At 36.0% G+C, this 27,367-nt stretch overlaps 1 protein-coding gene across 1 annotated transcript; it reads left to right on the top strand.

The window, feature by feature from the left end:
- The first annotated feature begins 172 nt into the window (after positions 1-172).
- On the top strand, positions 173-25,854 carry LOC144968802 (glutamyl-tRNA(Gln) amidotransferase subunit A, mitochondrial-like). The gene is made up of 10 exons (XM_078907506.1): positions 173-326; positions 6,528-6,690; positions 7,071-7,263; positions 11,138-11,326; positions 12,690-12,865; positions 15,642-15,754; positions 16,982-17,174; positions 18,113-18,230; positions 23,050-23,255; positions 25,621-25,854. Exons 1-10 carry the CDS (start codon positions 303-305, stop codon positions 25,761-25,763), a joined length of 1,518 nt encoding a protein of 505 aa, XP_078763632.1. The 5' UTR covers positions 173-302; the 3' UTR covers positions 25,764-25,854.
- Positions 25,855-27,367: the final 1,513 nt, after the last annotated feature.

The following is a 27,367-nucleotide window of genomic DNA, read 5'->3' on the forward strand; positions in this document are numbered from 1 at the left end:
TTGCATATATCCTTTTGTTTTTTGGAAGGTTCATCAGATATATTTGTCTCTCAATAGTAGGGCTATGCTATGACCTGTCCGTTTGGCCATCTTCGTTTGTCCATATATATATTTTTTGGATATTGCGAAACTATATTATGCGTTGAATGGAAGAACGGTTGAGCACTGTAACACTACACAAATGCATCATTCAAGTCAAGAGCAAGGAGATGGTAAACACTACTGTAAAATCAAAGTCAAGACCGACCCCTTTTTTTGTTTTGCCCTTGACCAGCAAACATCTCTGAGTTTGATATGAAAAAATGACGACATACAGCCTGAGAGAGGTATGAGCTCTAGAATCCTTCGCGGTTCCTGCCGCCATCTTGCTTTTTTACCCTCAGACCGGATTGTCACCCTGACCCAGGCCCTTGCGCACTTGCACTAGCCTAGCGACCCTAGCACTTCACTAGCAGCAGCACGGAGATACTTATGCCTATACTATACTTTTTTTTTTGGACTTGGGCTTGGGCCTGGTGGGGTGGGGGTGGGGGGCATGGCAGAGGCGCACTTTGCTGTTGTTGGCTTAAGGCAAGGGACTGTGATGAACTGGGTGGGGTTCCTATGCTTTTATGGCATGGTCGTTTATGATAGTGGGCAGGGAGGTGTGTCTTTATCCCCCTCTATTATCTGCTGTTCTCCAACTTGCTTTCTGTCTTTGTCTTGGAATGAGATTGCTTGGTTTTGTCCTGGCCCTGGCCGGATATCCTGGCTGAGAGGGAAACAGTCAAATGTGTAGTTAGTTTTGGGAGATGATATTACTTTCCTTGTAAGTCATCTCTCTGTTATTCATTGTAATATGTTTTGTTTATGTATTATATATGATTTGTAAAAATTTGAGTGTTTTCCTGTTAGTGGGGGAGGGGTAGCGTGGCGCACAATTCACATCGACACTTTGGACAGAGTGCAACAGGTGTTTGGGCATCAACGTCAACCGAACAACCGCATATCACCCTCAAGCAAATGGGATGATTGAACGATTCCATCGCCAACTGAAGGCAGCACTGAAAGCCCGGACCACAGGCACTAACTGGTATTCGGAGATACCCATTGTGTTGCTGGGGATTCGTACATCCTGGCGAGAGGACTCTGGCTGTTCCCCGCTGATTTAGTCTACGGTTCAACCCTTCGTCTTCCAGGAGAGTTTTTGTCGTCGACTGGTCCTGAAACATCTACACCAAAGTCAGAATTCGTTCAGCGGCTACAAAACACAATACGTTCCATGAAATCACCACCCCCAAGTTTCACGGCCAACAGTCCACATATGTGCCATCCAACCTGGCATCTACTGGTTACGTTTATGTGAGAATTGATTCGCACAGACATCCGCTCCAGTGTCCATACGACGGCCCTTATCGGATTATTGACAAAAGGGACAAATATTTCATTTTGGACATGAAAGGTTGTTCTGAAAAGATTTCCAATGCTCGACTAAAAACTGCACACCTCTCACACTCAGACACTAACATCAGCCACACAACAGCCAACCCAAAACCATTGACATTACCTCATTCAGATGACACGCAACTGAAACGCGTGAATTCGACCCCTGTCACGGGACGCCTGGCGACAACAACTCGATCAGGTCGAGAATCTCGGCTACCACCAAGATTCCGCTGAACAACTGTTGCGCCCCGCTGGGGGAGGGGTAGTGTGGCGACCAGTTCTGTCGGTGCTTCGCACGAACATTTGTCTTACATTTTAAGCACTACGACGCACTTCTATTGTATTCAATGTTTACTTCCGGTTTTTTATTCTTGTACGGTTCGTCCTCTGATCCATACAATCAATCCAAGTTCTATCCACTATTAAACGTTAGCAATAATCTATACACGGATTTTGTTATTACTTTATTGTATCATTACTGACTATTTCTACAGGCCTGTGCTTGTGTCTGGACGAGACTTTTAGGTGATATCAAACTAAGTACTTTGATAGTGTGCTCTTGGAATCTACACCTCTTTCCTATTTGAACCAATTCCCCTTTGTCTTACCTTTTCTTGGGTGCTTTAATTGTAGTTCTGAAACTTTTTACTATCCCATTTTCTTCCTTTTTACTGGTGCTGATATAACCTTAATGTGTTGCAAGCGCCATAAAACCCTTAAAAACAAAAAAACAATTATGATGAACTCTGCTCTGTAACTGTAATTTAATGATTTAATGGAAATCGAGATCAGCGAGAGAGAGAGAGAGAGAGGAGAAAGAATGTGTATTCCCCTCTTCATTTTTCATTCTTTCTGGACCCGCTGTGATTAATGCCAGACATGTCTGCCAATAATAAGATTGACACTTTTGTGAAAATCCGCTCTTTTAAACATTTATCCACATTCCAGAATATGGAAAGTTTTGAAATGCACATAGAAATAAGTAAAGTTAATATAGAATATCAATAAAAATATAAGATTTACTAACAATAAATCAGATGATGGATAGTAGTAGTAGGTTACTATGTATACACAATATGCGTCAACATTCTGGAGTCAACATTCGGGTGTCATGGCTGAATGTAAGTCGTCTTAGAAGACCTGTCAGGAATAGACGCTCTGTGTTCGAATCCTGGTTCCGCCACCTTTTTTTTTTCCTGTTTGTCTTCCGCAGAGCGTTGCAAATGATAAATGTCCCACTCCTCCTCCCCCCCCCCCCCCCTTTTTTTATTTTTTAAAATATTTTTTCTTTCTCTCTTTTGGCTCCTTTCTAGCAAATTGTCATATTCGTCCCCACTCCAATCTCAAAAAGTATATTCTAATAAGAATAAATAATTAAGAAGCAAAGAAACAAAAATATTCTGAGGGTGATCAAATGATCAGTTAGAAAAAGAAAAAACAATTTAAAAAAATAATAATAATTTAAGAAATTGTATCGAATGGATGGCAATTTACATAAAGGTTCAGTGAACAAAAAACTCTCAAAGACAACCCCAATATTTAGAGCAGTGATGCCAAAACTCCGGTTTCACCGGAAAAAACTCCGGTCTGGAGCAAAAAATTCCGGGCTCCGGGCAACTTCCGTCAAATTCCGGTGAGGTCAATTTGTTCCAAGGAAACCCCCTCCCTTCCAACCACCACATCATCATCATCATTACCACTAGTATTACAACCATCATCACACACTACTACTGCAACACCACACACTCATCATACCATACTACACAACCACAGTTCACATCATCACTACCACTACTACTCAACCACCACCACATCATCACTACCATATACTACAACACACAACCACATCATCACTACCACTACTACTACACACCACACACCACACATCATCACTACCACTACTACTACAACCACCACCACACACATCATCATCACTACCACTAATACTACTACAACCACACCACCACATCATCATCACTACCACAACACTACACACACCACATACATCCACCATACACACACCACCACATACTACCACACCAACCACCACACATCATCACTACCACCACTACTACAACCACCACACATCATCATCACTACCACTAATACTACTACAACCACCACCACATCATCATCACTACCACCACTACTACAACCACCACCACATCATCACTACCACCACTACTACAACCACCATCACCACCACATCATCATCACTACCAATACTACTACAACTACTACCATCATCATCTTCATTACTACAACTACAACCACCACCACCACATCATCATCATCACTACCACTGCTACTACAACCACCACATCATCATCATCATCATCATACTACTACTACTATACTGCTAATGCTACTACTATACTACAACAACAACCACTACAATATCATCATCACTACAACTACAACCACCAGCACCACATCATCATCACGACCAGTACTACTACAACCACCACCACCACATTATCATCACTACCACTACTACTACAACCACCACTACAACATCATCACTACCATTACTACTACAACCACCACAACCACATCATCACTACCATACTACTAACCACCCCCACATCATCACTACCACTACTACTGCAACCACACCACATCATCATCACTACCACCACAACTACAACCACCACCACATTATCATCACTACCACCACTACTACAACCACCACCACATCATCATCACTACACCACTACTACAACCACCATCACCACCACATCATCATCACTACCAATACTACTACAACTACTACCATCACCTCATCTTCATTACTACAACTACAACCACCACCACCACATCATCATCATCACTACCACTGCTACTACAACCACCACATCATCATCATCATCATCATCACTACTACTACTACTACTGCTAATGCTACTACTATACTACAACAACAACCACTACAATATCATCATCACTACCTACTACTACAACCACCAGCACCACATCATCATCACGACCAGTACTACTACAACCACCACCACCACATTATCATCACTACCATACTACTACAACCACCACTACAACATCATCACTACCATTACTACTACAACCACCACAACCACATCATCACTACCACTACTACTACAACCACCACCACCACCACATCATCACTACCACTACTACTACAACCACCACAACACATCATCACTACCACTACTACTACAACCACCACCACATCATCACTACCACTACTACTACAACACCACAACCACATCATCACTACCACTACTACTACAACCACCACCACCACCACCACATCATCACTACCACTAATACTACTACAACCACCACCACAACATCATCATCACTACCACTAATACTACTACAACCACCACCACATCATCATCACTACCACCACTACAACAACCACCACCACATCATCATCACTACCAATACTACTACAACTACTACCATCACCTCATCTTCATCACTACCACCACTACTACAACAACAACCACTACAATATCATCATCACTACCACTACTACTACAACCACCAGCACCACATCATCATCACGACCAGTACTACTACAACACCACCACCACATTATCATCACTACCACGACTACTACTACAACCCACATCATAATTACCATTACTACTCCAACCACCACTACCACATCATCATCACTACCATTTGTACTACAACCACCACCCACCACCACCACATCAACATCACTACCACCACTACTACAACCACCACCAATCATTATCATCACGACCACAACTACTACAACCACTATACCACCACCACATCATCACTACAACTACTACTTCAACCAGCACCACCACCATATCATCATCACTACAACTACTACCTCAACCACCACCACCACCATATCATCATCACTACCACTACAACTACAACATCAGCCACTATCACATCTTCATCATCTCTACCACTATTACTACAACCACCAACACCACATCATCCTCACTACCACCAGTACTACAATCTCTACCGTTAGGTTTTGGCGCTTTACTTCATTTGAAATAAGGAAACTTTGGGATTGTAATTTGCAATGTGTTTATGTATCATAATATACACTGTAATTCTAATCAGTTATCTATTTAGAACTATACAATATGTAAGCACAATGCCAAATATCGTTCCAATTCCTTTTTTTTTTGGTGAGCGGAAATTCCTCTTTCGGCGTTGAAATTCCTACGAGTGGTGGCTGAAACTCCTGTGAGCCAAATTTAAAGTTGGCATCTCTGTTTAGAGCAAAATAAATTAAACAAAAAGAGAGAGAGAGAGAGAGAGAGAGAGAGAGAGAGAGAGAGAGAGAGAGAGAGAGAGAGAGAGAGAGAGAGAGAGAGAAGAGAGAGGGAGAGAGAGAGGGAGAGAGGGAGATGGGAAAAACTAAGAATGCTAAACAGCAGATATTTGTCCAATCAAACTATGGGTTTAGTGACACCCATGCCAGCTCGCTTGGACAAATATAGGTGGCTTGTTTACAAATAAGAAAATAAATGAAGTTACTGTTACTCTGCTCTTTGTTATATTTTTTTTAGACCTTTAGGTTCGTGTTTACATCGAAGATGTAGGGAGTTTGCTAGTATGAAAATAAGGTTTATTTTTTAAATTGACACGAATACAATGGAATTGAAAAGTAGACCAATTTTACTTCAAACCGAAACTTTTCTGTCAAGGAATGCAGGTTAGGAAGCAGCAAAGAGATCGCAGATTCTCTCTGTAAATTGACTACAATTTTTAAACAGAAAAATATAACTATGGAACTATTTATAATAGAGAAACAAATAAGGTATCAAATTAAATGTTGTTTCAAGAGTGCTATCCATCTGATTGAGTCAAATTAAAGAGTTAGAAAATTTTATCAAAGTGTCTAAAATAGACAGCCCCTCAGCGTTTGTGTGTCCATCACAATTACAATTATTATTATTGTAGCATGAATTCTATAATTTATTCCAAGCTCTTTTAACTAATTATTTTATTCCTTTGATGTGATTAAAGAAAGAAGAACAACAAACAGGTAGATTATGTTATAGAACGGATTCTTACTGAACTCTTTGTGTACTATATTATATGGTTACCTTATTTTTCTAAATCAGGCAATTGTCCGTCTTAGAAACAGACTCATCCAAGTGCAGGATTTGTATGACATGTGTCTGCAGAAAACTCAGCAAACTACAAGCCTGAACATCTACACATCAAGGATAAAGGAAGATGAAATCACACGCCGTCTAGAAGAGTCCCAGAATAACTATGATGAAGGTTTAGATATTATTTTTTGTGCTATATTTTATGTTTGCTGTAATTAAGATACAGATCAGTGAAGAGATAAAACTTCTGAATGGTTGGCCATATTTTTTATCTTTTGAAATTTTTGTAGTTTTTGCAATTTGGTGGTGAACAGCTTGAATTGTATTGTGTTTTACTCAGTTTTGTGCCATAGAGAGAAAAAAAAACTGAAGTATTTTTCACAGTATATAATGATTTATTTATTTTTTAAACGAAGGGGTTATGGGGGGGGGGGGGGCTACTCACTTTAGATTCATGCATAGCACAGATAAGAGGCTTTATATTTTATAGATTTTTTATTAACTATGACTTTCATTGATTTTTAAAGAACTTTATCTTTTATATTGTATTAGGAAAACCCAGGTCTCTGGAGGGAATCCCAATTGCATTCAAAGACAACTTTTGCACTAAAGGAATTCCTACAACATGTACATCCACCATGTTACAGAATTATATTCCCCCATACAATGCTACGATGGTCTCTAGATGCTTGGATCATGGAGCTCTTCTTGTTGGAAAAACTAATATGGACGAATTTGCAATGGGGTATTTATCCAAGTTATCATTGACTGGTTAGATTTACAACCATTTGTAACAGAATTTGTTCCATTCAGACCCAAGACAAGTTTGTTTTGAAAAACGCAAATTTCAGTCAACATATTAAAAAAAAAATGTATTACCTATTGCCTCAAACTCCAGATTCTGAAAATTTAATTTAAAGCCTGATTTATGATATTTTAGTTTGATGAGTCCAGCATATGTGTTTGTTGCCACTTTTTTTCTTCTATAGTTGCCACAAAATATTACAAAAGTTGCCATTTATTGTCCACCTCTTATAGCCCCCGGTTCACGTCCTACTGGAGTCCATATCCAGTGGTTCCGCATTCACTTCCAAGTGGTGTCCACCTCTCATATCCTCTTGTTCAATCCCCACTGATATCTACCTCCTACAGTCCCGGGTTGACTCCCCACTTGTGTCCACTTTCCATGTCCTGGGTTCACTCCCCAATGGTGACCACCTCTCATAGCCCAGTGTTTACTTCCCACTGGTGTCCACCTCCCATAGACCCGGGTTCATTCCCCATTGGTGCCCACCTCCCAAAGTTCTGGGTTCACTCACCACTGGTGTCCATATCCGGTGGTTCCGAGTTCACTCCCCAGTGGTGTCCACCTCTCATAGCTCTTAGGCTCACTCCCCAGTGGAGTCGAAATCTAGTGGTTCTGCGTTTACTCACAAGTGATGTCCACCTCTCTTAGCCCCATGTTCACTCCCTACTGGTGTCTTCTTCTTATAGTCCCAAGTTCACTCCCTGTTGGTGTCCATATCCCATGGTATCATGTTCACTCCCCAGTGGTGTACACCTCCCATAGTCCCGGGTTAAATCCCCACTTGTGTCCATCTCAAAAAGTAGGTACGTACACTCCTCTCTTGTGTCCATATTCTAGAGTCCCGAGTTGGCTCCCCACTTGTGTCTACATCTTACAGCCTCCAGTTCATTCCTCATCGGTGCTGCCATCCCATAGCCGTGGGTTTACTCCCCACTGGTGTTCACATCTCAAAGTCCTGGATTTACTCTCTACTTTTTACAACATCTCTTAGTCCTTGGTTCACTTCCCACTTGTATCTACATTCCGTATTCTCGAGTTTATTGCCCATTACATCCCCGGGTCTCTCTGTTTCCTCCCTCTAATATTGACCTCCCATTGTCCTTGGTATGATCTCCACAGGCATCCATCCCCACTGTTGCTTCCAGTTCAGATTCCCAGGGCCTCAGAGATTAGACCAACGTAATGTTGTCTAATACGTCCACAAATAGAGGAAATGCGATTGTTGTTGGTGATTTTAACGTTCCTTTTAAAGAGAACACAAGAACACATGAACATTCAAAGACATGATTTCTCAACATTCATTAACTCTTTCAGCGCTGAGGCTATATTTGCATTTCCATCACAAAATGGCTGACACCTGATTGAGGCAGCATGAGAATAACAAGCTTAGACAAAGCGACATTCGAATTCGGCGCAAAATCTCAATAAAAAAAAACCCTAGGGCCAATTGGATGTTCTGATGAAAGAAATGATACCATTGGTTCAATTTATAGTACTTTTGAAGAAAGTATGATTAGATTACATTATTGTTTTTGTCTTTCAAGACTGGCCGCACTGTGCGGCCATTGGCCAGTAGAACAGATTTTGCTTTGGCCGCACAGTGCAGCCAATGGCGCTGAAAGAGTTAATTCATTTACTGTCATCCCCAACTCATGACAAGGGGAATATCATCGACTAGGTTGTCATCGAAGAATCCAATAAAGTGCAACACAACCATAACTGACGTCACTTACACAGATCACACATTAATAGAAATAAATATCAATAATGAAAAAATAAAGACTATGAGGAATAAAGAAACATCACAAGATTTGAGAAATCTTGATGCAAGTGAATTTAAAAAGAACTTGAAAGGTGATCTCCATGACCTGTACAACAATACATCCTCCGACGTCACAGTAGACAATTGTAAAGTGTGTGTCTGCATCACTATCGAAAAGCATGCACCTTAATAAACCAGAAAAATTAGTCATCGCCGTTTCGCTCCCTGATCTACAGAGGATGTTAGCCAAGCCAAGAGGTGCGTGAGAAAATTGGAAAGTTTATGGAAGAAGACCCACCGACAGGATCACTGGTATCATTTCAAATCAGCCACTATCTAGAAAAAGACAATTATAGTAGCTAAGCAGGCCCATTATAATGACGTTTAAAAATACCAAATCTTTAAATCAGCTGATCTCAAAATGTGATGAATTCTAGGAAAATCAACACCATCACCTCTACCTTCTTTGTACAATGATGCCAAATTGGTTTTGTTTTTGTTCGCATTTCTTTCCTTTCGTTTTATTTTTTCTTTCTTTCTGATATTGTTGTTGTTGAAAAATGTGAAAAATCACAGAAAAATTGTGGCCACGACAAATGCAGATGCTAGTAGATAAGTATACTGCAATTGATGAAAATATATCTGATCACGCATTGATCACACAGTTTGAAAATGAGCTATACAGATGTCATCTATTATTATTATTATTATTATTATTATTATTATTATTATTATTATTATTATTATTATTATTATTATTATTATTATTATTATTATTATTATTATTATTATTATTATTATTATTATCATCATTATTATATTATTATTATTATTTTATTATTATTATATTATTATTATTATTATTATTATTATTATTATTATTATTATTATTATAAAATTTCCTAAACTTATATAAATTTAATAGCAAAAAATAATCAATTTGTTTTTAAAATGTTTACATTCCAACTTTAAATTCAATATCTGATACTGGAAAACTTGAACATAATACTGGATTGAGGTCTGGGGTCAACTAATTTGGCTTAACCCCAGTTCCTTCTTTTGTTACATGAGCAAGTCATATTGGCATAAAAAATTATATTTATTCCCCTGTTTCAAAACGCTTATAAAATCTTGTCTTGTTATAAAAGAACTGGATTGCATTAAACATGATTGTATGGGCAGATACTGAAAAAAAAAGGTTGAATTGTTTTTACTTTGTTTATTGTACAAAATTCTAAAGATTTACTTCTACAATTGTGCTTCACAAACACCATACGAAACCAAGTTTCCCTGGGTGGGGTTCCTGACCTCCCTTAGTATAGTGGGCAGGAAGATACTTACTGTGCCTTCTATCCCCCTATATCTGTTTTCCAACTTTCTGTCTTTATCTTGGAATGAGATTACTTGGTTTTGTCCTGGCCCCTGGCCGGATTCCCTGGCTGAGAGGGAAGCAGTCAAATGTATAATTATTGTTTTGGGAGATGATATTTTTTTCCTTGTAAATCATCTCTGTGTTATGTATTATTATATTTGTTTTGAATTTATAATGTAAGCACTTGAGTGTGTTCCTCTTAGTAGTGACCTGTGCTCGTGTCTGGATGAGACTTTTAGCTGATCTCAAACTAAGTTCATTGATGGTATGCTCTTGGAGTCTACACCAATTCCCTATTTGTACCATTCCCCTTTGTCTTAGGTGCTTTAATTGTAATTCTAGAACTTTTTACTATCCCATATTCTCCCTTTTTACTGCGCTGACGTGACCTAAATGTGTTGCAAGCGCTGTAAAACCCTTAAAAACAAACAAACAAACCAAGTTTCCCGTTGGTTCAGTAGGTCACTGTCAGATTCCTTTTTGTACCAGCACTCTTAATATATCCGCCATTGCTGACAGCTAGGTATTCATTCATACCTGAGTTGAGTGAGTTAGGATATCGATTTTCTTTTTCTCCCCATTGCCCTAACATTTCCTCTTCAATCACTGGAAGATAAAGGAGTGCTTGACTAATGTAAATTATAAATGAACTGAGATAATCCATATTTCTCTTTCAGAGCAGGAAGTGTTGATAGTCTATATGGGCCTGTCAGAAATCCATGGAATTTAATAAAATCTCAATGTGCCACAGACAGCCATCCCAGTGATCAAGGCAAGGGCTCTGAATTAGATGATGGGAATTGGGCTATTGCAGGGGGTAGCTCTGGTGGAAGTGCTGCCTCTGTTGCGGCAGGGACATGCTTGGCGTAGGTTGCTATTTTTAAACTGAATGTTAAATACCATTTATGCCTTATTGATAAAAAGAACAAAATTACCTTTCTTTCTTTATCATAAAATTCCATGCATTCCATTTTCAGATGCAATGGTTTCTATCAATCGCTATATTATAGCTATAAAACAAAACTGTCTCGAGGTTAAGTTGGAATAAATGAAAAAGACGATCCTGCTTCTTGCCTCCCTCCTTCCTAAAAATTCTTGTCATCTTTCTGACACATTTGATTCTTATTTCAACCTAGTCAATGATAAAAAGTTAAGCTCCAGACAAGGTCTGTCAAATTCTGACGAGGTCTTACACTTCCAAGGAAAGCTTCCACCGCTTCTACAGTGTGATCCAAACCACATACAGTATCATCTTTATTTCCACCACCACTCTTACCTCCACCATCATCACAACTGCCAGCGCTATTATTCATATAATATTTTTTTAAACATTTTATATGACATTATTTCATTTAGGAGGCTTATTTAATGTGAAAAATGGTGGGTTGGGTCAGTTGTTAAATATTTTTTTTTACATATGATTCTGTCCTGTACTCTGGATTTTCGAATGCAAAATTCACATTTTGGCTCTGAAATTCCTGTGATACAAGTTCTATGTTAGCATCTCTGATTTAAAAAATGATATTACTTTGCCCTAATTTCTTTCCATTCACCATCAAAAAGTTATCACAACAAATAAAGAAGTCTCAGAAATAGTTGAATTTTTGTATTGAATAACTATAAATTCTTATGCCGAGTTTCTTTTGAGAAGTATGATATGCACATTGATAATAATATGCCTTACACAGGTTTACTGTCTCAATCTTATTTCAGTAAATTTTGAATTATAAGCTTGTGATCCAAATCTAGTATATATTTTTTATAACGGTGGTAGTCCATTTTGTGTTGTATTTCATTTGCTGTGAGACCACTTCTTACGAGGAATGAGGTACAAATGGGTACTATTAAAAATATGTCAGGATTAATCTGATTCTCAAAATTAATTTTAATCCTAAATTATGAAATTGATATTCCTTTTGGGGAGAATGGATGTAGGTTATTCTATCTGCTAAAAATTAAAACATTTCTTTTCAGCTGATGATTGTAACTTTATACTCAATTTTTTACAATTTGCTCGCCCAACATAAAATCTTAAAAGATGATTTTATTTCTGGTATTTGTTCATTCTGATATGTCTGGCACTGTGTTTAACACTCCTATTTAGATCTTTATCTTGCACCATTGCCTGCTCCACAAATTTTCACCTACTTCAACATAATACCAGATTGAAGCAATGTTTGTCATCAACACTTTGTATTTTATAAAGATTTTTATTATATTTATTTTCAGGTCTTTTGGATCCGATACTGGTGGGTCTGTCCGTGTCCCAGCCAGTTTTTGTGGTGTTGTTGGTCTCAAACCAACATACGGTTTGCTTTCTCGGCATGGACTTATTCCTTTGTGCAATTCCTGTGATACCCCTGGAATTATAACAAAAACGGTGGAGGATTGTGTCATAGTCTTGAGTAAGAAAAAGATAAACTTTGTATTGTCGATTTTGTTCTATGTCAGCATTGAAAATGGTTAGTCCCCATAATCCCACTCTTATAATTTTTGTTGCAAGATTGTGATCCATTCAACAAAAAATGTTTTCAAAAGAAGGCCTATTGATACAGAAAATACGCCACTCTTTGTGTCACACCTTTAACCCTTGCTAGAGTTAAACAGGTTCTAAATCTTAAGAGATCTTTTAAACATTTTTTAACAGTCACTCATACAGGACCAATATAATTTTTATGTCATTCTTGCTGTGTCTTGTATACTTCTGTGTTTATTTCCTTTTCCAGGCTGCTTCCGTCTTTGTGTAAGAATGAAATTACTTGGTTTTGTCCTGATTCTGACCAAAGTCCTTGATTGAGAGGGAAATAGTCTTATATATATATAAAGTATTAGTTTGGGAGATTATGTTATTTCTTCTTGTAAATGATCTCTTTATTTATGTACTGTATTGTTTTTTATTTAGTTTTGAATACTTATTATTTTGTAAGCATTTGAGTGTGCTCCTCTTAGCGGAATCATGTTGTTGTGCTGGATAGAACTTTTTAGGTGATCTCAAACCAAGCACAAATATGGGCTTTTGGAATCTAAATCTGTTTTCTATTTAAACAGTTCCTTTTGTAACACTTTTTCGCAGATAATTTTGATCTGGAATGTGTTTTACTATCCCATTCTTTTCCTTATTATTGGGGCAAAAATGGCCTTAAAGTGTTGGAAGTACTGTAAGAACTCCAAAAACAAAAACAAAGGTATATAAGACTATGTAATTATCTGTAAGAATAATCTCTGGGCTTGTACTTTAAGTCTTAATTGAGATACAATGCTCTTTGGGTATTGGTAAAGCCTAGAATAGAGCGAACAAACGTCCGTAGGATTGTATAGTTAGCTCTCCAGCTGTCTATCCTACAATATAGTGGTATTTCTCTACCTTCTTGGAAACACCTTGCAGTGAAACTGCAGGATATGGCCTCCTTCAGAACCATGTGCTGGAGTTTATACTGGTTTCTATAGCATGAAATGGACAATGGCAATAGCATGCTACCCCTTGGATGGGACACTAATGCAAAGTACTTTCTGCCAGATCTGAAAGAACGAGCTACCCAAGCACTTCTGGATGGACAAGGAGGTCAGAACAAAATCAGGACTTCACCCGAGATCAATTTTGGTCCCCTTTGCACATCAAGCGAGTGCTCTACTAACGGAGCTATCAAGATATGACATCTCATTCAAAATCATTAGTTTTTTTTTTACTCATTGTGACAATCATCAAGAATTTAATATAATGACATAAACATTTCAATTGCGCATTTTTACCAATTCACAATGCTCAATGCTCTTCACAATCCATGTTCATTTCCTATAACAGGCCATATGGAACCAAGTGTCCACTTCATTCAGTAAAATTTGCCTTAATTTTCATACCAAGGCTCTTACAACATCTGTCATTGTCTATAACCAGGTACTCATTCACACTTGCATTGAGTGGTGTAATATGTGTAAAACGCCTTCCTCAAGCAGGCAATGTCAGGGCCGGAGATTTCAGATCATTGTCACCCATTCAGCACAATACTCAATAGATTATTATTATTATTATTCATCCATCCGGATTCAGAATTTTGTGACTGAAAGGGTCATTGTAACAAATTAAAGGTTTTCCCTCTAAAATAGATTAAGGTGTTTTGTCATTGTATTACAAAGTAACTATAACTGATAAAATTTAATTCTACTTAATAAAATTCCATCCTTAAATTAAATGACACTTCCATCAAAATATGCTGCTTTAACCCTCTCCTTACCACCTATACGAAAATTGTCACATTTGTTACGATGCAACTGACAATTTTCTCATTATAATTTCTCTTGTACATCACAAAATCTAAATAAATGCTTTGATTACAGCTATAAATACCAAACACTGTGTTGTAGAGCTAATTTTGCTGAACAACATTCTGTATAGAATGCACTTGTTACTTTTTTGTTTGAGTAAGAACAGTCTATTTTTGTGTTGGATGGGTGTGAGGTTTCGGGCGAAATTCTAAAAATGGCTGGTAAAGAGAGAGTTAATGAAAGCCAATGGTTAATTAAGTTTCACAATCAAAGAGTGCACACAATTGATAGCAACACAACTTGTTAGCAATTACTAAAATAGCGCTATTTTTTACTTTTATAGTTGATAAATAATGATATGTAATGAAATGTAAGCTTCAATTTATTGAACGAAGACATATTTATAGGTGCATGACATCCCCCAGTGCTTAAGATATACATCTTGACTAATTTGATTGATAATTGTTCTCTTCCTGCCAACCTAATTTATTTCGTACAGAAGAATAGTATAGGCATTGATATCAACTAACCAATATGAGGTAAATGGCAGTTGGCACATACACTGTGTCTTAAAACCCAAGAAATGGGCTTTGAATCCAAAAAAAAAAAAAAAATCGAAAGTCAATGTTTTTCCTTTTTAGGTGCCTATATTACTCAAAACTGTCCAATCATAATTAAACAGGGTTGCCAATTTCGGAGGCAACATTTTACTGAACTTTTATGCAAACACATAGGCCAACCCCTTTCTGCGTGCTTGACCCCAGTAAAACGACATTATGTACTTAGTTTTTTCTGTTTAGCAGGTAATTGGGAAATTTACTGAGGTATTTGTAACATACTAAATTCTATAAATATACAGAAGATTGGCAACCTTGATTAAAGTAAATTTACGAACAAGAGATATTATTCCTCTTTCAGATGCTGTGTCAGGCCATGATGTGATGGACTCCACCACAGTGACAGAATCTCATGCTCCATTTTCCATTGACAATGATTTGGAACTCACAGGCATTCACATAGGAATCCCAAAGGTATATAGTCGTCACCATTACAATGATTTAATGGAAGTGTAAATGGTGTAAATTGAAATTGTTTCATAATAAATTCCACTGCTGCCCACTTATTATTTGACATGGTGTCCAAGTCTCAGTTTCTTTTCCTGTGTATCAGTAGTAATAAAAACTCACCATAATGACATACATATAGTCTTTTGGTGTCATAAAATTTTATTTGGCTGGACATACCTCATTAAACGTGTACTACAATGAACAGTGCTGCCAATGCCTAGTCCAGGTAAATGTATACAATGGAGAGCCAAAATGAGGAAGATTTAGGAAAAATGCTTACTTCAAAAATTATATTTAGCCCGAAATCTGATAACAGGCAATTCGACCATACTGGCAATATTATGCTCGCTATACGAATTAATGAAAAAACTCTCTCAGAATCCATAGATAAATCTGATATGACCAGATATGCCAGATACTATTGTATTGAACTCCCTCCAATGAACTTCTGGGCCAAGAAACAGATTAAAGTGTTTAAGAACACTAAAAGAGTGTATGATTGTTAAAATGCTTTAATAATAGAAATATAATAATGCTTACGATCCTCTTTATTGGTGAGACAGGCAGTTCTTAGTTACTGTCATCTTGTGTCAGTGTGTAAACTGACCTGTTACACATGATTGGTGCATGTTGATTATTGCACACACACTGCATCACCAGTTTGATTGAGGAGGTGGATTGTGTGTGTGTCAATGATTGGACTGGGTAGAGAAATAAGTTACCTACCTGACCTTAATTGGATGTGACAAAGCATTTTAGTTCTAAACTAGATTTTACTTCAATCGTTTGTCAATTGCATAGACCTAGAGTAGGCGTGCAGATGGTGACCTTCAGTGCTATGTTTGGATTATAGTCATAAATCCTCTATAATGTAATGGCTTGTCCCCAAAAGAAGTGTTTGGATCTGAAACAAAAATTTCCGGATTATAGGGTACAAATAAAGAAGAAAAAAATCCATCCCCATGTGACCCGTACGGATAATGGAGACATCCAGATTGGATAGTTCCGGATTAGAGAGACCTGACTTTTCAACTAAAGTTTAAAGGCCTCTGGAACAATAACAGATACAACTATGTGTGATTCAAATTTATAATACTCAAAGGGTCCCTTGAAGTAGTCTTGCATGTTATGCTATTTACAGTAAAGCTTATATATTGTATTTAATAGTATGAATCGCTTTTCTATTTACAGGAGTACTATGTTCCGTTCATGGAAGATGAAGTTGTTTCTCTTTGGCAAAGAATGGCGGATATTTTTGAAAATGCTGGTGCTAAAGTGTCACAAGTTTCATTGCCTCACTCTGAATACAGTCAAGCATGTTATTACGTGCTTACCTGTTGTGAAGTCGCCTCCAACTTTGCTCGATATGATGGAATACAGTATGGTAAGAGCATTTATGTTTCAGAATTTAATTAGAAATGGGCTGCCAATATGGCAGTCAGAGTTTATAAGGTTGACGGATTTTGTGAGCTTGAAGTGTGCAATGGCTGTAATTTATTATTTCAAACATTTTGATAGTCTAAAAACATTTAATTTTATCGCTGGTACCATTTGGGGTTGGTAAGAGAGAGAGTTATCAACATTTTAAGAAATAAGTCATTTTATCTCGAACAATTTTTATATTTTTTAATGTCTTAAGCGTTTTCATATTGCTAAGATTTGGAACATCTTGCTCTCTCTCTCTCTCTCTCTCTCTCTCTCTCTCTCTCTCTCTCTCTCTATATATATATATATATATATATATATATATATATATATATATATATATATATATATATATATATATATATATATATATATATAGAGTGTTATTTTATTAGGTGAAATGCTTTGTTCAGATATATTTCAATACTTTTTAATGCGTACAAGTTGTTGGACGAGGTAGAAATTGGAAAGGACTGGATAAGGCAAAAAATGTAAAATGTTTTCCTATATTTTTTAAAGATCAAGCCTCTGAGATAATTTGAGATTTCAATGCTTTTTTTTCAATAACGTTGATGCCCCATTCGTCTTCTAGAAAGTTAATTGGCATATATACAATTTTGATTTTTTCTTCTCTTTTCGTTTTTAAAAAAATAAAAAATTATAACAATTATTTTTCTGTATAGATTTTTGTTTGTGTGGGTTTTTTTTAGTTATTTACTAAATCCCATAATATCAATCCAATACAATTTTTTCTTTCTTTGAAAAAAAAACCCCAACAAATTATGAAAAGCAGTGTTATCATTTTATGCAATTAAATTCATTTGTTTTTGACATCTTGATCCTTATTATTATATTATTTTTGTATATATATATATATATAAAAAAAAATTAATTCAGGTTTAAGGACAGGACTGGAAGATTCCACAGAAGAGCTCTACGCACAAACTCGTCATACTGGGCTGAATGAAGTGGTTCGAGGTAGAATCATGGCAGGAAACTATTTTCTTCTCAAACGGTTAGATTTGGAATGCATATTGATTACTTTTTTACTGACAATTGAAACGGTAGATCTCAGTTGTGAAAATGATAATGTTAAAGTTAAAGATAATCACAATGTTTTCCTTTTTAAAAAAAAACAAACTTTAATCAATACCACTTCCCAGGGTTTCTAGCTTTCTCTGCAGCTAGTCGTTTTTCTCATTTTATTACTCTATAAGAGCAACTACACCCACACTGCAGCTCATGAAATTTAAAATCCTTTTCATTTCCTCACAGTGAAAAGTTATTTTTTACTGTTTGTTTTTGTTTTTAGTTGTATCTCAGCGCTTACAACATTATTAGTTTTTTTTTACTACAGTGCACTCTGTATACGTCGACTTTGCCTAAGTCGATTTTTACCCAAGTCGATTTTTTTTCTTGGTCTCTCCCCCTTCTTCCTATATAACATTAGTTAAAAAAAAAAATAAAACTCCACATAAGTCGATTTCGCTTAAGTCGATGTTCTTATCACTCATGACCACAATAAAATCACAAATAAACAAGTATTTCTATTGGTTAAAACAGCTACCAGTAAGAATTTTCAGTGGTTAAAATATCCGCGATTGATTGGCGCACATCGATGTGATGAAGGTGCTTTGCCTGACGTCCGTGTTCAATGTACATGAGCAGTATCGAATAACTTTGATTTCTCAATTTCAGATTTTACATTGTCGCAAGTTCAAGTTCAAGATGTTTTTTTGTTCTAATCCCAGGCCATTCCATGTAATGGCCCTCCTAATTAGTATCAATTTTATCAAGAATTCAAGTCAAGTCTACAACTATAATGGCAAACCTATCGCAGAAAAGGAAAATTCAGCTGATCGATGCATTTGACAAGTTTGGCATGCGACAGAAAATCATCGCATAGGAAATTGGCATACCAGCCATTTCTGTCTCTTTACAAGAAGCTTGACCTTGACCTAGAGGCTCCTACCCTTCCACTTTTTGCAGAATAATTTCACTTAATTGGTATACATTCTACATTCAAGGCAAAAATTTCGCTTTTCACCTTTCTAATCGAGGAAAATTAAAAATTAAAAAAAATCTCTAGTAAAAAAAAAAGTGAGCTATGACTTATTTCGTCAGCATCTCCTATGGTCAATCAACACACACTTTGTGTGTCTGATTAGTCCCTTGTGTGTGCAGCTGATGTTGGATAATATTATATTGTTGGAAGGGGGGTTGACCGAAGTATTATTATTATTGTTGACTCCAATATATGAGTATGAGGTCAATGACCTAGGTAATATATGTTGGCTTGATTTGGTAATATTATTGCGTAGGGTCAGCTTTTTCCCCCAATTTAATTTTAGCCCGGTGTATTTGTGTGTGTGCCGTCTCGCATTTGTTTGATTAGGTGTGTATTGAAGGGGGGGGAGGGTCTCGACAAGGTTAAATCCATCCATTTCAATGCTTTGCTCTGAGACTGTGTGTCCTCTATTATTATTTGACCCCCTTTTTAGTCTTTACACAACCTGCACATTTTTACACATACTATTATATTTTATCATTTGAGTACTTTTGGATTGTCTATTACATTTTCTGTTGCAAAGCATGTCATAGTCAATAACAGTAAGTTGATTCCGCTTTTTGATCTCAAATTCAGCTTTTTATGTACAGTAAAATTACTTTAAACCGAAAGAAGCTAAACCGAAAAATACCTTAAACCGCAAAGAATTTAAGAAATTGTACTAGTTTCTTCATTATCTTTGTACTAATTCTTACAATGCTGAACCGAAATACTTCTAAGCAGGACTTTCTTTAAACCAAAACAACTTGAGAGCACCTTCCTTTTTTCTCTCTCTATTTTTCTTCAAAAAGTCGGGAAGGTGGCCACACGTAATAATGCCCGGCGATATTAAACAAATAGCGTAAGTTTAAGATGAGGGTGATGGGTGGGGTGGGGGGTAGGCAAACACTTCAATTACTGCACTTGGGCTTGGTCAACACCACAATCGCACAGACTGGAAAAGGAAGACAGCGGGCGACTGGCAGGCGAAAAATGAGGAAAGAGGGGAGTTGGGGTGTAGAATCACGAAAGCGAGATGTTCTCACTCGTGTGTTGATGCTTTGGAACTTTTCAACACGACAATAAGGAGGAGGGTGGTAGACAACTTACCATTGACATGCCATTTCATTTCCACTTGTTTAAATGTGTGTGTGTGTGAGGGGGGGGGGGTGAGGTTTTATGTAATTAGGCCTTTGAACCTAATGGCAATTCAACAAAAGAGAGACGTGTAGTAGACAGCTTAGCATTGACACGCCTTTTCATTTCCATTTCACTTCATCTCTGAGTAGCTGCGCATCATTCATTATCAATTATCGCACAAGAACTTTCGATCTTATTTTAGCTTTGCATTTTACTAAAAGATGTCTAAAAGAAAGCACTGTGCTTACACGTTTCAGTTTAAAATCAAAATACTATGTAAGTCGATGAAAAAAAGTTGATCAAGACGGAGATATGTAGAATACACGGCATCCCAAACTCAACTCTTTCAACAGTTTTGAATTGAAAACAAAAATCCCCAAAAAAATTTTTAAAACACACAAAAAAAAAAAAAAAAAAAAATTAATGGTGTGGTAACGAAGACTGCATTTATTCAACAACTCCATTTAACGGGAAACCCATGATACGATTAAATGAGCAAATTCCTTAAATAGTTACTACCCTTGAAAAACATTGCAAAATGGGAACTTGCTTTAAACCAAAATGTCTTTAAACCGAAATGGTTTAGAAGGTCCCCAAAATTTCGGTTTAAAGTAATTCTACTGTATTCTGATTCCTCTTTGGGGCTATTGGGGATAAGAAAGAGCCTCTGACTCTGATGACCACTACCGGGACCTCTACTTCTCTGGTCAATTCAACGCAACCAAGCAATGTCAGCGAAAAGGGCCTGACTTATTCTAGATTGGCTTGCTTTGTTCACATGCATTTTTGCTCATTTTGGTTACACTCTGGTTAAGTTGATTTTCGGTTAAGTCGATTTTTTCCACGGTTCCCCTGGGCATCGTCTTATCCGGAGTCTACTGTTTCCCCATTATGTTTTTGTTTAGTTTCTCAATCTTGCAATCTCTCTCCCCCCCCCCCCCCCCCCCCCCTCCCTCCAATCATTTATCTCAAAAGTTTTAATTGGAAGATGTCAAATGATAGAATTAGAATTAGTATTTCAAGGATTTCAATATCAATATACCAACCTATTTAAAAATTAATTTGAATGAAGAAATAATAATAATAATAGATCTTTATTGTCCATAAATATGGCAATTTGTCATTTAGTTACACTTGTTATAATGTTAAACGATAACTAAGATTGAACAGATATTTCACTCCTACTTATTTTCTCTCTCTCTCTCTCTCTCTCTCTCTCTCTCTCTCTCTCTCTCTCTCTCTCTCTCTCTCTCTTTCTTTCTTTCACACGTGCGATATACACAACATAAACATATTCATTTCGTTTTCAATTTGTTACGATTGTGGCAATTCGACACCAAAAATTATCATCATTATCAATTGGTCAGTTAATCTTACATTAAATAAATTAATCAGTTAATCAGTCAACGAATCAATCCTTGGTTTTTCTGTACCATATGAAATATTCAAAATTTTTATTGCTGATGGAACGAACGTTGATTTATACTTGTTAGTTCTACATTTAATCTGACAAAACCTTCTCCCAGATGGTAAAAGACTAAATTCATGGTATAAAATATGTTTTTTATTGTTGGTAATTGAGAATGCTTTCCTTTCTATTGCTTTTCCATGAATTCTTTCTACTCCATCAAGAGGATGGTTTATTATTTTTGATGCCTCTTTGATAGATTTTGAAATTTTTGATTTATCTTTAAGTCGGCATCCTCCAAACCATATGGTGCAGCCAAACGCAATTACACTTTTAATCAATGAGTCATAAACTCTTAACATAGTTTTCTTCCTTACTTGAAATGTTCTCAATTTCCTTAGGATGTATAATCTTTGGGCAACTTTCTTAGATATTATATTAATATGTTGAGAGAAATTGAGGGAACTATCAATGGTTATTCCTAAATATTTAAAATAGTCAACTATCTCAACATCATCTTTACCGATCGCCACACACTTTAAGTCGTTTTTATTTTTTACACCAAACACCTGTTCTTTCGTTTTTTCAACATTTAATTCAAGCTGATTTTGTTTACACCAATCGGTGAATATATTTATTTGTTTGAAATAATTCTTTTCGGTAACTTTATCTTTTAATAAGCCAAGAATAGCAGTATCATCTGCATATTTCACTATAAAACAATTTTCAAAGGATGGTCTGCAGTCGTTGGTGTATAAGATGTACAGGATTGGGGAACTCACACAGCCTTGGGGACATCCGTTCGACAACGTTCTTTTGTTGGAGATATGTTCACCCAATTTTACACATTGCGGTCTATGGGTCAGAAACTCTTTATACCATTTAATAAGGTAGTTTGGAATATCCATGCTGCACAACTTTTGAAGCAAAATATCTGTGTTCATGGCATTAAAAGCTGACGAAAAGTCGACAAACAGGATTCTGGCGTAATTCGAGGGCGTTTGGTCAAGGTGTTTCGAGATCAAATTTGTGGCGGTTAATAGTGCGTCTTCAACACTGAGATGTTGCTGGTATGCAAATTGGTACGGATCTAGTAATTTCAGGTCATAACAACCCAAATTATAATTACAAAATACAATTAATATTTAGGATCCACTTCAATGATTCAACTATTCCTCTCTTTTATCTTTTTTTGCTAATCTCTTTTCATTTTCCTTCTTTTTTGTTTTCCTCAAATAGGAATTACGAGTCATACTTTCAACAAGCCCAGAAAGTGCGTCGCCTCATTTCTGAAGACTACAAGAAAGTTTTTTCCAGGGGAGTTGATCTACTACTGACACCCACAACTCCATCTGACGCCCCTGATTTCAGATGGTTCTCTGAGGAGTCGAACATGATTCGATGCCAAATGTTGGATTCTTGCTCAACAGCTGCTAACTTGGCTGGTAGGTTTCTCATGATTGAAATTATGTTGTATTATTTTTCAAAAATATTCATATCTGGTAATCTTGGGGATTTCTGTTTCCAAAAAATGTACAATTTGGCTTTGGCTACCATTTATCAATCCATCGATGGGCCCATACTATGTCCGCAGTGCTTCTATCTCTTCTAAACCGCTTTGTGATGGTGAGAGATATTCCTCTACCTTTTCTCTAATTCTGTTGAACGTGATTGTGATTAAAACTATTCTTCGCATGGATAATAAACGATTGGTCGCAAATTTTCTAAAGGGCTTCTTTTTATACGATAACAAGTGACATGTCCTAACTAACTGGGGGATGCAGCTTAAAGAAGAAGATTCAATTACATGACTTGATGCTGGTCATTACAAAATAAGCCCCACCCCCTCCTCTTCAAGCTGTCAACTGACTCAAAATGGAAACAATAACAAATGATTTGACTAGTCCAATTTTTTTCAAATGCAATCTCATTGGTCATGTTTCCAATTGGTTGACTCTGACTTATGAAGCAAAGGTCTTTTCTATAACTATCTATCTCTACCCATTCTTTGCTCCACCTCCCCTCCTATCCTTTCTTTATATCTAGCTCAATCACTCTCTCTGTCTTTCTCCCCCGCATGTTTCTTTCACACATACAAACACAAACACACATGCTTACGAGTTTCTTTTCCTTGCTCTCTCATTCTCTTTCTTGATATTTCTCTCTCCACCCGGCTTTACGTTGTTTCAAACTGTACTGAAAATATTAGCTGTTCTTTAATTTTTGACATTTCGAAATCATATTTCCTCTATCAAATAAAACAAAAATGTCATATTAATCTGTCCCCACGGTTTTTTGCCATTTCAAACGCCAAAATTTGCCATAAAAATAGCAAAATTTGCCGATAGTTTTACAAAAATCAAACAATTAAAACAACATGTACGGTAAAAAAATTGACACAAATAGGACATTTTGTAGAATATTGATGTCACATGTCAACATGCATTTACATTTTGAATGGTTTGAAATAATATAATAATAATAATAATAATAATAATAATAATATTATAATAATAATAATAATAATAATAATAATAATAATAATAATAATAATGATAATAATATAATAATAATAATAAATAATAATAATAATAATAATAATAATAATAATAATAATAATAGCCATAGTAAGTAAGTAAAAAAAAGAAGGAAGTAATCAAAATATTTTATTAACTATTTCGCTTCTTAAAATTTGGGAAATCAAAGTGAACAATCGCATAAAAAATTCAAAATTTGAAAAACTAATTAAGGAGAGGAAAAAAATAACTATTCACAAGGAAAGAGAAACAAAATCCATTTTCTAATGGGGGCACATTAAATTTGTATTCTCATCTTACTATCCAATTTTGAGCATTATTATTATTGCTTTATATTTCAATGGGTTTTTGAATGAAAAAAACTGGAAAAAATCATGAAAAATCATAATCATATCATGAAAACTAAGTGCCAATTTTGGATGCTAGCACTGAAAGTCGCCGTCTTTTCCCATTTTTTCATATCTTTTGTTTGTTTTTATAACAAAAAAATCGTCAATTTAGCCTAAAAACGGTGAAAATTGCGGCCTTTTGCGGTCAAATAAAAATTTGCGGCTTTTTGCGGTCAAGGGTGAAATTTGGAAAAACTGCGGGGACAGATTAATAATTCTTATTTCATTGATTGTTTCATTAAATGTCAAAGACCCGTCAACAAGTGAACAATTTCATAAAGTTTCAGGCATTTATTGGTGCTTTATTAATTCAGGAGCATCTTACATAATAAATAACTACAAAAGTAAAGATTGGATTATTGCAAAAATTTTTGTGCGTATTATTAAATGTATGTTCTAAGCTCATGCCAAATTTTATTTCTCTCGTTAAATTTTCAATGCCCGTATCCAAGGAGTTACCTTTGGCCATTGATTTGACTGCATGAAAAAGGTGCCTCAAAACTTGGTTTTTACACTCTCCCTACTTCAACTGGTCATATCTCGGCAATGAATAATCAGAATTTTATGAATTTGGTATCAAATTTTAGGCATAAAATAAGATTTGATTGGGAAATTGAAAATTCCGACTTAATACCGTTTCGAGGTGAAGGGTCACATATTTATTAGATTTTCATTCACATTGTACTCATACACTAAGGTTAAATAAGTAGGTTAAAAACAACTTAATTTTTGGGGGCATTGATTTATTCTAAATGTTCACTTTGGTTAGTAATTTTATAATTTGCAAAGTTATGCTGGGACTTTTAAATTGTTACTGTGTTAAAAAGACAGTTTGTATGTAGTTAGTCTTCTATTAATTGGTATGTTATATTATTGTCTCACAGGTCTTCCTGCCATCAACATACCCGCTGGTCTTTCAAGAAGAGGACTTCCTCTTGGTCTTCAATTGATAGGTCCCATGTTTACTGAATCAAAACTTTTATCAGTTTCTCATTGGATCGAAAATGAGATCAAAGCAAACAATTGAGTGAATTTGGTTACTAAAGGCAGTTTTATGTTGTATATGTATTGAATTGAGCTATTAAAATAAAATGTTTATTCATGTATGAAAATTAAAATATGCATCACAGCTTTCTTTTTTTTTTTTCTTTTACTGGTAAGGTCTTTTCAGTTGTTATAATATAATTTAATATAAATTAGATATTAATACATCTCATCAGACAGTTTGTTATTAAGAGTTTTACCACATTCGTGGCATATGTAAGTCATAGATATATATGCAGTGATAAGTTTCTCAAATTGATAATTTAGTACTCTCTACGATGGGCTTTAGGATTATAATGAGAGATTGACATTTTACTGATCTTAATGCGATAGTAAGAGGGGAGATGGAAGGATCAGCAATGATGAAAGGAGAGAAAAGGATGGGGAGGGGATAAAGGCGAGAGAGTGAGAGAGAGAAAGAGGAGAGAGAGAGAGAGAGACCACTCTACCAAAATATATAGATCTATCTCTTTTATTAAAAAAAAAAGTAGAATTGCATTAAGACATAAAACTGTAAGAATAAATAGGGGAGGTCGCCCCAAAGCCAATGCTTCAGAGTGTGGCCCATAATACCTTTTTGTGTGTTTACATAACGCTTTTTTTCACAGCGAACTGAATTTGTTATAATCAAGAGATCTTAAACTTCACCGAAAAATTGACATTCATAACAGGCATTATGAACTGTAATTTGAAATATTGTCATAACAAGCTAACCGATCGTGCAGGAATTTGGTTCCTTTTCCAATTTTCACGATTGTCACACAATATTTTAATTCGCACCACTACTATAATAAATCAATTCTGTAAAGATGCTTTCCTCTTTCACTCGTGTACAATTTTGATTTTATTTATAAGCAGAGATGTTAAATTTGTCATTCACATAATTAAAAAAATATAAAAAGCATTTAAACGTATTTTTCGCCCTCATACGGATTTGGGGTATGCCACTTTACCCATACCCCTAAACTGTACATGCCTCACTGTTAATCCAAGTCTCCAAACGATTACATTAATTTCAAAATGTCAGTATTTATACAGCACATATCCACTATATGTGATTCTAAAAACAATACGTTTCAATAACCATCACTCTCATGCCTTTTGTGTACATATTAATCTGTCATTTGATAAAGGGAAAACCCGAAACATCCACACCATTCGTCTTTCTACATAAACTGAAGCTGAAATTCTACCACATCATTGTCATATAAACTTTATTTTGAAAATACATCAGGCTGTACAGGTTTGGGGCAAGCCGTGTACAGATTTGGGGCAAGCCGTGTATGTACAGATTTGGGGCAAGCCGTGTACAGATTTGGGGCATGAGCATATGTATTTGGGGTGAGGGGGTTTGGTTATCTGTTTTCGGTTATTTAGCAAGATTAACCGATGATACCACACATACATTTACATCAAACCAATTAAAAGACGTCAAATTATTGAGTTTCTCAAACATTGGAGAGTTTAGTTGAACCAATCTGCAGTTACAGCTGTATAGAAAGAGCGTACGGATTTGGGGCGACCTACCCTCAATAAATAAACCAACAAAATAGAAAGAATCAAAAGTCCAAATTTTAAAAAAATTCT

This window comes from Berghia stephanieae, chromosome 3 (assembly GCF_034508935.2).
Source record: "Berghia stephanieae isolate SIO BIC M18660-M18661 chromosome 3, UCSD_Bste_1.3, whole genome shotgun sequence".
Classification (NCBI taxonomy): Eukaryota; Metazoa; Mollusca; class Gastropoda; order Nudibranchia; family Aeolidiidae; genus Berghia; species Berghia stephanieae.